Source organism: Notothenia rossii, assembly GCF_949606895.1.
Source record: "Notothenia rossii genome assembly, chromosome: 5".
Classification (NCBI taxonomy): domain Eukaryota; kingdom Metazoa; phylum Chordata; class Actinopteri; order Perciformes; family Nototheniidae; genus Notothenia; species Notothenia rossii.
The window spans coordinates 52,623,551-52,636,354 of record NC_136903.1 but is presented as its reverse complement, the minus strand read 5'-3'; the positions used below and the strand labels follow the sequence as shown (position 1 = coordinate 52,636,354).

Genomic DNA, 12,804 nt, shown 5'->3' with positions numbered 1-12,804 from the left:
TAAATCCAGATGAAAGAACTACAGCCGATGGTGCTGCTGGCGACCCTGCACCTGCCGTTGCAGCAGCACGCCTTAATGTTACTAGCTTGACCTCGGCAAACCCCGGGGCTGAGTTAGCGAGCCCAAGCCTTCAATCCATTCCATTCTTCAGGCAAACGGCGTCTCCAGCTTTATTAGCATAAAGCAGTTAGTAGAATGTTTGCATGTCAATTAAATATGTCAGTGCTTACTGCACTCTGCATAATGTGATGGCCGTGATTTAATTGTAATACACGTTTCAAAAATGATGCCGAAGTAACAACATACTGATACCAGTTAGTAAAAACCATGAATGAATGCTGTGACAAGTCTGCAGACAAGACGGCAGGCGAAAAGCTTTTAAAATGCGTGTTTTCTGAATGGAGATCAGATCGATCAGGATAAACTAACCTGTAGCTGCTCCGTCCACACTCACAACAACAGCAAGCAGACATAAATAAAGCAGCGACTGTATTAGCCATGACATAGACAGTCTGTGGTGTGTTCATGTTTAACTTTTGTCAGTTTCTGAACAGATATGAGGAGCTGTGAGTGTGTGCTAACTGCTAACGGCTGATGTTTCGGGACATGTTGCGCTGTCGGGTGCTGACCAATCACAAAGCATAATTTCTTGACTGGCAGCAAAAACAACCAATCACAGCAGTGCTTCTCTGGCTGGCTATAAGGAATACCCTTTCCGTATAAGTTGAAATGCTGTAGTGTTTCCTGAAGTGCTGTAGTGTTTTCTGAAATGCTGTGGTGTTTCCTGAAATGCTGTTTTGACTTGAACTTCAGGGCCACCGTACCTCAATGCTGGACACAAATCTAAAATGTGATTGGGATGGGGTCATAATTAAAGGATATTAGGGAATGAGATCCACACTTGTTATGTTTGTTTTCAATGTTCTTTTCAAGGTTGTTATTATGGCAAAGTTTGGCATTTTGTGTCATTTATTATGCTAGATTACATATGCCAGGTGGGTGGGGGAAGCGTCATATATAAATTTGATATTTGTAGAATCAGAATCAGAATCAGAATACCTTTATTAGTCCCACAGAGGGGAAATTTGCAGCGTTACAGCAGGAAAGAGCCACAGACAGCTGTAGGGACTCTTGGTATTGTTGTTGTGTTATTGCATGATCTGCTTGACACGGTACTAAAACTCAGACCTGCCCCTCATCAGATCTGCAGTCAGTTACTTCAATCAGGGGGAGAATGCAACAGGTGATTGTCATTAAATCCTCTATGGGCAGTTTTCTCAAGCAACAAGGGGGGAATTTAGATTTTTGGCCCATTGTTCATCCTATACCAGTCCCACTGTTTTCAGCAGCAACTTTCAGTGATCTCCACAGCTCGGACACCTCTCTTACGCTTGGGAAAACAAATAATTAACAGCCCTGCCTCTAAGCACGTTATCGACCTCTGTTTAAAACAACTGAGGTGCTTCAATTTAGCCCTGTCTTTATCTGTCTATAACACTTCTCATCATCCCAGTCTATCTGGCACAACCATCCAAACTTCACACACTTTCATTCACACTCATCTCAAAACAAGCTTGGAATCTCTTAACATGCCAATAATGTTATACCTAGATACATCCAAGTATGACTCAAGGCATCATCTAAAAAAACAAAAACTCTCTCCCACCGATACAGGGAGAAATGGCCCCTCATTTCTGGTTCTGGGAGCATTTACATAAAGTCCTAAGCATTCTAGGCATATATTCAGAACACATTTCAAGTTATTCCTTCTGCACTGGTACGGCCGCCAGATTATTAGGCATCTCAGGTCAAACCATTCAGGTCCTGATCAGCCCAGGCAAATCGCTCCTACATTCCCATGAATCTCAATGATCCCCATCAAGCACACAATCATCTCAGCTCAATTTAAATCCAATTCTTTGGGGGGCTGGAATCAGCTGAGGCAGAAACCTGCCTTATATGATACCTCCATCCTGCCATCCTTCAAACCAGTATAGCAGACATCTTCCCTTTTCCACGTTAACACAGCTTTCTTTGTCTAAAGTCACTGATAATGTATTATCTTCACAACACTGTTAGAGATCCTTGTCATGACTCACTGAAAGACAAAAGAGTTGCCTGTCAAACCATAACAACGACTGACAGGGTATTACTGCCTGATGAAGACTGCGTCAGACTGGAGCACTGCAAGACATTTATCTTTACTTTCCTGTCTTGCAGAATACGTGATAGGAATTAAGAAATCTAGGACTGGGGATTTATAAAGTTCCACACAAATTTAAAGTGGATTGTTCCTTCAAACTTTAGACAGGTAGAGACAAACCTCAGTTTTTATGTCTATTAACAGTCTGACTGCCGGGGGGACGGAGGGACGGAGGGTTATCTGAGGGATTCAATCTAGAGCTGATAATTAAATATAAAGCAAAGCGTGAGATCTTACCTCCCGTCTCTGTCCCAGTCGTATACGTCCACCTTGACTGTCCTGAGGGGGGGCGAGAGGAGGGAGGGGGGGGTGAGACAGACAGAGTTGAGAACCACAGAGAGTGTGAGACAAAAAAGAAGTGGGAGAGACAGAAGAGGGAGGTCAGAGTTTTTGTAAGACAGAAAGTCAATCTTTCTTCAGAGGTAGAGGAAGTAGTCAGATCTTGTATTTGAGTAAAAGTGGAAATAACAAAGTGCAGTATTACTCTGTAAAAGTCCTGCATTAGCAATGTTACTCAAGTAAAAGTACCAACATAAAATGGAAATACTCAAGTAAAGTACAAGTACCTTAGAAATGTACTTAATTAAATCTACTTAGTTACTTTACACCACTGTCTTTCTTATTTTTCATATCACAGGATGATGATGAACCCTTGTGTTTTTCCCAAATTGGGATGAGTACAGAAAATCTGATCTAAATCTTATTAAATTACATTCCAGACCACGCAATAAAAGTATGTCGCTTAAAATAGTAAATATTTTGGAGCTCATTTGTTTTGTGTGTGAGTCAGAGAGATGAGTCTGCCGCTGCATGTCCTCCATGTTTGTCTCAATAACACCAGCACTGGCCTGAGACTGAAGCACGGCCGACTGCTGGCATTATTCTGACCAGCACGGACTCCAAACTCCTCTTCATTCAGCAGGCTCTGATCACATTTTGTTACTTAGGAAACATTAAATGATTAAGAAAGCAACATTACGACGTGTTCTCACATTACTAATAAATGTTTGGAGGTCAATTATATAGGTTTCTTGTTTTGGAATACTCAAAAGTACCTAAAGTGTTACTGTCCTTTTTCACTCACTGTGAGTGACTGTGGGTTATGCCTCAGCCAAGCTGTATTACATTTTTTATATTTGTGTTGTATTTGTAGTTAGGAGAGTTTCCCAAAATGCAGTTCCCCAGAACAGCTATATGTGTGGTACTGTGTAGCAGCCGAGCAGGTCACAGAATCCAACACGTTTCTCCAAATAAAAGCTTAATAACTAAATTAAATGATTCAGTCTATCGAAATGCTACTGGGCCTCCGCACCTGAGTAAAATAAAGATGTACTATGTCTAAAGGCCCAATTTTGGAAGAATTTTGTAAATATGAACCATATTAAGTAGTTTGACTCAACTAATATATGTAAATATCTGATGATACATAGTGTCCTTACATAGAGGAGTCTCTTATTTCACAAAATGTAAGTCACTTTGGATAAATGCATCAGCTAATGAAATGTAATGTAAATGTATATTTTTTACTGTGAGTTTAATTCAACACTTGCTTATGCAGTCTAGTTTTTCAGTTTAACATTCTCAGCCCCAATCCTAACTAAATACTGATGAGGAAAATATTTTCCTAGGCCTATAACTTTGAGTTTATCTCTCTCTCTCTCTCTCTCTCTCTCTCTCTCTCTCTCTCTCTCTCTCTCTCTCTCTCTCTCTCTCTCTCTCTCTCTCTCTCTCTCTCTCTCTCTCTCTCTCTCTGAGAAAGCAGTTGTGTCTCCTTAATCCTGCCTGTAGGTCAGCTGATAGAGCTTATAGTGGTATGTTTGTTATGTCTTGCCATGCAGAATGTTGACTATTCTCTCAGAACCAGCTAAATACATGGGACTGGGGGAGAGATCTTCAGAATTGGTGGGAAGGAGCTGTGTCACTTCCTGTCTGCAGCAAGTGTCTTTGTCAGTTCTCCGGCCATAACTTCCAATAAATCCATGACTAATACAACATGAACAACATTTGATGCCAAGAGGGGGTGTTAAATATGCTTGAAACCAAAAGGATAAACATCAGGTAACACAACAACAATCACAGGTAGTAGTGGATGGTAATAACCTCTGACCCCTGTGCTGTGGCCTCACCTGTCATAGTCTCCGTTACAGAGCGCTCGCACAGGGATGGTGAACGGCTGCCAGACAGGGTTCAGATTGTTCTTGATCACCTCAGTCTTATGGCAGATCGTGAACCTGGAGACAAACAGAGAAAGCCCAACATTAGAACTTTCTGTAAATAACTATACATATTAAATAATACAACTATATTAAATGGTACCAGCACGATCATATGTGTGTACATGTGTATTACTAATAATGTGCCTTTCTGAGTGAGTATTGAAAGGTAGCTCATTCAGAAACCCACATTTCTCTTGGAATACATTTCAAATGCATCAAATCTTGGTCAGCAGAAACACAACAGGCTCACAGAGGGTTTTGATCCCTGACTGAAGATTTCAAATACTGAAGGATACACTACAGTAAGTACAGATTGGAGCATTCTGTCTCAGTGTCAAGAAAATCTATTAACTCTTCTTCCATCTGATGGGCAACAGGCTCTCAAATGCCTCCTGGGTCTGGATCACATAGAGAACTCTGTGCACAGGTTTCAGTATCTGTCAGTGACGGGGAAGAGTCGTGACAGAGGAGCGGCACATACACATCTGCTGAAGGACAAACAGAGGGAGTGCACTACAAGGGACTTCATGTCTTTAAACAAACAAACACACGTACGTTCCGTCCTCGTTGCTCCGGTAGAAGACGAGGAAAGGGTCAGACTTGCCGAAGAAATCTTTTTTATCCAGTTTGTTGGCACACAGCTGCATGGTGGCGATGTCCTGAGAGAACAAAAACAGAACATGTTTCAATTCAGACAAACTGAATTATAGATTAAACAAACAATAGTTCACTCACACTTTAGCTGGAACGCTTAAAGGACTTGAACTATATTTGTCCTCAACTTTACTTTTTTAACAGCTCTAGTTTATGGTTACTTTCCATATTATAATATTACATGAAAAAATAATGTTACTAATCTTATAAACTACAGTGCATTGTTAAAGATTGGAGCAGCGGCTCTAACCTTTTGGCTCGTGACTCCCCACAAAAAAGCTACAAAAACAAGCAACAACGTATGTTTCAAAATGGCCGAAGCCCTGGATTTAGATAAGAAGGTGGATGCTATTGAGACTTGCGAAGAAGAAACACCTGCTGTAAGGTGTCTGTTATTGTGTGTTTACCAGAGCTGTCAACTCTCCAACATTAAGAGAAAAACGTACGTGGTTGGTGACACTTTAAATTCACACATTTGTCTTTGTTGAGAACAAATAATAACTGATAATGCCGAGGCGCAAGCGGAAGGCACGGAGGAACGGAGAATCACTGTGAAAGATAACACCTAATTCAGTTTAAGCAAACTGCTTCTTCAGTACTCAATTCATTGCTGGCATGGATTCAAATTCATATGTTTGCAAATAACATGGTGCGCACTGTAAGACTGGGTGTGTGTGTGACTGTGTGTGTGTGTGTGTGTGTGTGTGTGTGTGTGTGTGTGTGTGTGTGTGTGTGTGTGTGTGTGTGTGTGTGTGTGTGTGTGTGTGTGTGTGTGTGTGTGTGTGTGTGTGTGTGTGTGTGTGTGTGTGTGTGTGTGTGTGTGTTTGTGTGAGATCTGATACTAACCCTGCAGTTACTGAGCTCCTCGGCTGTGAAGATGATGCTTCCACATTTCTTCCCAGGTATCCCACTGAGAGAGAGAGATAGAGAGGGATCATTAATAGTTTTCAGGTCAAGTCTAACTCTTGAAAAAGTTGGAAAGCCTTTATCATCCACTTTATAATTCCTTGTAGCTCTACGAGTCACTCCACCTTACAACACAACTCATGGATTTTGTCCGTCCCGTTGAAGCTGTTCTGTTATGCGGTGTTATGATATGTCTGTATCAGTTTTGTTTTATGAATTGTGGACAGACATGAGTTTGCTTTAGGCAGGTGGTAGGAGGCAGGGTCAAAACTGATGTCACTCCTTTCGGGTGTTTGTTGCCTTTTACTGTTATTAGCAGCTGTGTGAGATATATAGTTGGACTCTGGGAGCTGGATCGACCAGCCATGAGGAAGACACTAGGTTGAGAACATTTGGGGCAAAAAAAAAAACGTTTATCTCCCGTTTTTGCAATTTACAAACTGCTGGGGCACGAACAACTTAGATATTGTGGGGACCACTGTATTACATAATTCACTCATGGAACTACAGGTTAGGGGTATTGTTTCCGCCCAGACATTTGTGTTACTAACTGTATATATTGTGCCTTGATTCTTCCTCTTCTCTTCCCGGACTGCAACCGGACAACATATACTTATCTGCTCAATAAACTTTTGCACCTTCGATGCACCGCCTCCGACTCCTATCTCTCGGCACTACATTGGTGACCCTGACATAAGTCTCGCGAAGTATCCGAGACTGAACCGAACTCGGCAAAAAACGCAGTTTTTCTCGAAATGCCGGGGATTTTTGGAGACGCCCGTGGCTGCCTCATGCACACGGACTGAGGCTCGGTGCGCCCTCCGCGGAATGGCCGAGGACGTCGCTCGCCATTCCCGCATCGTTAGAATACTCTATATTAGACCAATCTGCAACATACATATAAAAAAATAGGATACTATATACATTATAAAAATCTGCAAATACTACAGTTGTCAAGAAAACTGCCAAAAGTAGACTGTTCAGAAAACTTGAAAGCTTCTACTTTTACTAAACCAAAGAATAAGTCCCTCCGGTGCCTCAGAGAGTATTGAGCTCTATTTCATCAGACATCTCTAACAGTCACTCCACTGCTGTAGTAAATCTATTGGGAACATCAGATGATGTGGAGTTATGTAAAGCTGAGTCTCTGGAGTTACATGCATATTATATAACCTCCTTGTGGCCACATAAATCAAGTACTTGTACACATGAGTAAGCAGGGCTCTCACCAGAGAACGTGGGCAGAAAGCCTTCGGTCTCCTGACCGCTCAGTGCTGGGGATCCCTGTCACTACTAGAGATAAATGCACTGTGGATCAGGGGATCTGATGGCTCCTTGGCTCCTTTGGCTGCCTGTAATAGATGATGGTGCACAGTGTCTTTGATTGGGGGGGGGGGGGGCTGTGACTACTGTGTGAGATGGTCAAAGGATGTATTCATCCATGTGTGGGTAGCTGTGGAAAGTAACACATACCTAAATAATCTATTTACAGGGAACTACAATGATTTTTCTCTTTTAAGTGTACTCTTGTAACAGGAATTCCGCTGTGAAAACTCTGTAATATGTCTTTGTGTGGCTCTGGAGGAGCTTTATTGAGTCTGAGAAAGTAGAGTCTGTCCCTGCTTGGGCATGGATAAACTCTAAAGTCTAAAGATAAAAGGAAAGCCGGCATTACAAACTGTGGTGCAGAAAGATGTGCGTACCAGGCACACAGGGACCAATAGCACATGATGGAGCTGCATTATGGGAAAAGTAGGCTCCAGAAGTTTTGAAGCCTTTCCTTTTTCAATCCGTCTATACTGTTTTACTGGTATTTTGATGAATAAATGTTAAATGGACTGTATATCGCTTTATCCAAACTCTACGAACCCTCAAAGCGCTTTACATACTACCATTTATCATTCACCCATTCACACCTCATTCATGCAGAGCAATATGCCACTTTTTTCTCATGAAAGCTAACATTCATACAACACATTCTTACACCATTGGCCAAGCCGTCGAGAGCCACTCAGGGTTAAGTTTCTTGCCTAATGATAAATTGACAACCCACAACCTTCTGATTGAAAACCGACTTCACTCCCTCGTAGCCAAAGTCATAAATAGTTTAAAGAATATAGTTCACTACATGTATAGTATATGTCCTCTGATGTTACTAATCACCATACTCTACTAATGAAAGGTGTTTTGACTTTAGTAGCTCTTGCCATCATTTTTATTGAGATCTGCTGCTCTCTGGAAACACAGCAACATGGCAAAATGCATGTAGTCGAGTACCCAACCCAGTCTCACAAAAAAAAACGTGTAATAACTACGTTGGTCAAAAATCACAAGACAAAGATACAATGGATAAGATCTCAAGACAGTGTATGGCTCAAGAAGACCTAGGTAATATCAATCAAAACCTCAGAACAGCACCCCACTTAATGCCAAAATATGACTGGCTGGCTGTACAAGTACACGAGGTGTTCTATTTGTCACAAACACCGAGAGTTACACAAGTAAAATATGTAGTGAAATTGTGTGGTTGCTCAAGGGTGGGGCTGTGATTCGGCTTCACACCGCCGCCACGTAGTAAGAAAGTTGAGCGCATACATAGTGACACCTACAGTACAGAGACCTACAGTAATTTGACCCTATGGAAAAGCTGTGTTATTTATGGCGAAGAGTGAGTGTCATTTAAAACAATGCATGATGAGAGAGGTTGTGCCCAGAAAAAAAAAAAAAAAGATTTTTTCTTTTTTTTTATCTTGTCACTGAGGGCCCTCTTTGCTCAAGGGCCCCTGGACACTTGCCCAGGTTACCCATATGGTTAATCCGGCCTTGCGTAAGACGTAGTATTTCTACAAAAACGCCTCTGAAATTGTAAGAACCCTACGTTTTTTTTCACCATTCATTCCAATAGAGAACCGCAGTGACGCGTCGTAAAACCCGGAAGTAAACTTCTTCCGGTTCCTTCGCGAAAAACCAATGCAAATTCTCCATAGGATTTTGGAAAATAGCTCGAAATAAGGTCTGTGGTTGACACACATTTAAGAGAGGGATCACGTTTTGTTCAGCCGGATAATCTCCACATGTCAACCCTACTTTTATAATTTTTGAATCATAAATCTAGTCGCCAAAAGCGAAATGCTAACGTTATGCTATAAACGAACTACAAGCCAGTACAGCAGCAGGGTCGAACGACTTCAACGTCACGCCAATTTAAGATCGTTTCAACTGACTTGCACTGAAACTGCACTTTGAACACTTTAAATATATTAACATTTTAAACTGTATACCCCGGTTATCTAGGCCCGTTTTGTTTAATGTATACCACGTTTATCTAGGCCCTTTTTGTTTTATGTATACATGTCACACTGTGGGAAACGATATTTCAATATTTCTGGATGTATAACACATGTAGAATTTTTGACAATAAAGCTGAATTTGACTTTCGCGTGCTTGCATATTTTAACAAAGCTTTTCATTTTAGCCACACTGAATTCAACTAGAAGTCATGGCTGTGTTAATTACCAGTCTGATATCGTTTTACAAAGATGACAAGAAGAGTGTAGATAGAGGAGAGAACCACTACAAGTCAGGACACGTTACAGTGCAGCCTAGATGAAGGTGTGCTTAGCGGTGTTGTCAGGGCTAGCATGAGGGACAAGGTTTATAGTGTCGGTGAGTAGTGATAGCAAGAGTACCGTTAACCTTTTAAGACCGAGTTAATTTATTCACATTAATTCCCCTCAACAAATCAATTGTATGTGTCACATGAAATCTTTATTAGGCAAGGCAAGTTTATTTATATAGCACTTTTCAACAAAAAGCAATTCAAAGTGCTTTACAAAAAATGAAAGACATTAAGAAAATGGCATTTCAAATCAGTCATTAAAAAGAAAAGCTAATAAAATAAACATTAAAAGAAAAAATACATGGATAAAAGTTACAGTGCAGTCTAAGATATGAATAGTTCAATTAAGAGCAGCGACAAAAAGAAAAATCTTCAGCCTGGATTTAAATGTAGTAAGAGTTGCAGTGGACCTGCAGGTTTCTGGGAGTTTGTTCCAGATATTTGGAGCATAATAACTGTACGCTGCTTTACCATGTTTAGTTCTGACTCTGGGGACAGAAAGCTGACCAGTCCGTGAAGACCTGAGAGATCTGGATGGTTCATAATTTAGCAGGAGGTCAGAAATGCATTTTGGTCCTAAACCATTCAGTGCTTTATAAACAGCAGCAGTATTTTTGAAATCTATTCTTTGACACACAGGAAGCCAGTGTAAAGACTTCAGAACTGGAGCGATGTGATCCAATTTCTTAGTGTCAGTGAGGAACCAGAGTAAAGACTTCAGAACAGGAGTGATGTGATCCTTTTTCTTAGTGTTAGTAAGGACTCGAGCAGCGGTGTTCTGAATCAGCTGCAGCTTTCTAATAGATTTTTTAGTGAGACCTGTGAGGACACCATTGCAGTAGTCCAGTCTACTGAAGATAAAAGCATGGACACGTTTTTCCAAATCCTGCTGTGACATTAGTCTTTTAATCCTAGATATGTTCTTTAGGTGATAGTAAGCTGATTTAGTAACTGTTTTAATGTGACTGTTGAAACCAATAACTAATTTAACCCGCTGACAAGAGAGCCCACCTCCGAAAATCGTGACTGGCTGAGGGACAGACTCGGGGGCAGGTTCTCAGGAATTTCTTGGCTTCTCTCCCCCGAGCCAGAAGAGGAACACTACAGCTTGGAAACACTTACTGTTCCTGAAATTATCAAATCTGTTGGGCATCAGGGACCTGAGGCAATTGTGGCAAGCATGGCATTGTCTGAGGAGCAACAGAGGGCAATTCAGGTGGCTACCACTGGTCAGCGAACCAACCCAAACTGGCATTTGTTCAGGAAAGGAAGGTTGACTGCCAGCAACTTTGGAGCTTTCCTGAGGTCAAAGCGTGTGACTGCTTCCTTTATTGCCAGAGTGCTAGGGCAACAAAAGGCCCTTGATGGTGTTTTGTCTGTACAGTGGGGGACTATGAATGAATGTGAGGGCGTCAGGGCATTCACCACTGCAACTCAGATGCAGGTCCATGAGTCAGATTTGTGGCTCTCCCTATCAGGATTGTTGGGGGCATCTCCGGATGGTCTGGTAGGGTCTTCCGCTGTGCTGGAGGTAAAGTGTCCCTACGGAGCCAGGGAAATGACAATTAGTGAAGCATTGCAAATCAAGGGCTTCTTTGTCAGTAAGGAAGGAGAAACATTCAGCCTGCGCGAGGAACATCCTTACTGGCACCAAGTGCAAGGTCAGCTTCACCTCACTGCAAGGAAGAAGAAATACAAAAATTGTGAATTGTTTTTAATTTACATTTACTCGCCTTTGCAATGTTGTGGTTGTTAGAGTGTTAGGTTTCCTGTCAGCTCGTCTGTTGGGAAGATATAAAATATAGTTTCATGGAAGTCACACCGTCACATATACTGTAAGAGCATTAAGACATACAGTACATAGGCTAAAACAAAACATCTAAAGATATAACCTTGCACTTTGATAAGTCTCGTGAACATTTTCACTATTTTGACATTTTTAACTAAAGAAATAAATGGTAGATTAATCCATATTGAAAATAGGTGTCAGCTGCTACACTAATTATAATAGTTATATTTCTTAATTAATTAAGATAAGATATTACTGTATTGATCCCAATTTGGGAAATGTTTTTGTTGCAGCAGCATAACAAGAAAAACAAAATATAAGTTATTATATATACAAAAGTATGTGAGGGATGGAATATTAAATTGAATATAAATGTAAAATGTACATGTGATTTTACGTCCAAGAGAAGCTATGGAGCAGAGGGTTCTCTGCCAGCCAGAGGTGATTTGTTATTAGTTCAATATGTCAAACTGATTTCCCTGACTACAATCTTTAGTTACATGGTGAAACGTTATGCTGCTTGTACTAATAAGACTTATCATATAAGCCACACAGGTTTTAATAGGATGTATTCATTATCTTTACTTATGTTGCGGTCTTTTCAGCAGCGCCATCTCTATAACGGCGATACAGTCACTACCCATTATTTACATTTCACCGTGACATGGACAAAAATGTAACGTCAGCTTACCTCATGGCACGAATCCAGATTCTCCTTTGGAAAACATTGGCCGGGAAACGATAGAACAAGCACGTTTCATGCGAAGACCTGTGGCTGCAACCCGGAGCAAAGCAAAAAACCATTGCGTAGCTAACTAGTAGCGCTAGCTTTAGCTAACGTTAGCCAACGAAACGAACTGCAGAGTAAAATTGGAAAACACTGGTAATTAATTATTCTATAATTTGTAAAACTACGGTGTTAAAAACGACAATTTCAAAAATACAGATTCTAATGGTCAGATATAGATATACAGATACTAAAGATAGGCAGGTACTTGCTTTCAAGCAGAACACAGGGGAAAACAAACTTAGCGGGAGTGTTTACTTGTTCGGCGTAATGACGTACAACGGCCTCGATAATTTCTGTAGTCCTATTCAGCCATTCGGCAACAACCATCGTTTTTCAGACACGTAAACTCTTCAAAAATCCCCAGTTGGGTCACTGCTGATGTATTTAATGTCGTAGAACAAAACGTCAATTACCTCTTAAATTTGTGTCAACCACAGACCTTATTTCCAGCTATTTTCCAAAACCCTATGGAAAAAATGCATTGCTTTTTGAGGAAGGAACCGGAAGTGCTAAAAATGCTAACTTACTTCCGGGTTTTACGACGCGTCACTGCGGTTCTCTATGGCTGGCGTCTATGTCACGTGATTTTCACATTTCTCCCTGCAGAAAAAAAAAACATGGCCGAAC

The 12,804-nt window shown here is 41.0% G+C and overlaps 1 protein-coding gene across 3 annotated transcripts in view; it reads right to left on the bottom strand.

Annotated features, from left to right (window-relative positions):
• The window catches only part of LOC307039302 (copine-9-like), a 313,745-nt gene that overhangs the window by 87,511 nt on the left and 213,430 nt on the right, over nt 1–12,804 (bottom strand). For all 3 annotated transcript variants that reach the window (XM_079681211.1, XM_079681212.1, XM_079681213.1), the window contains exons 7-10: nt 5,920–5,983; nt 4,975–5,078; nt 4,330–4,434; nt 2,441–2,482 (exon numbers count right to left, since the gene is read on the bottom strand). In XM_079681211.1, the coding sequence (XP_079537337.1) occupies nt 2,441–2,482; nt 4,330–4,434; nt 4,975–5,078; nt 5,920–5,983 (315 nt within the window). The remainder of the gene's footprint in view (nt 1–2,440; nt 2,483–4,329; nt 4,435–4,974; nt 5,079–5,919; nt 5,984–12,804) is intronic.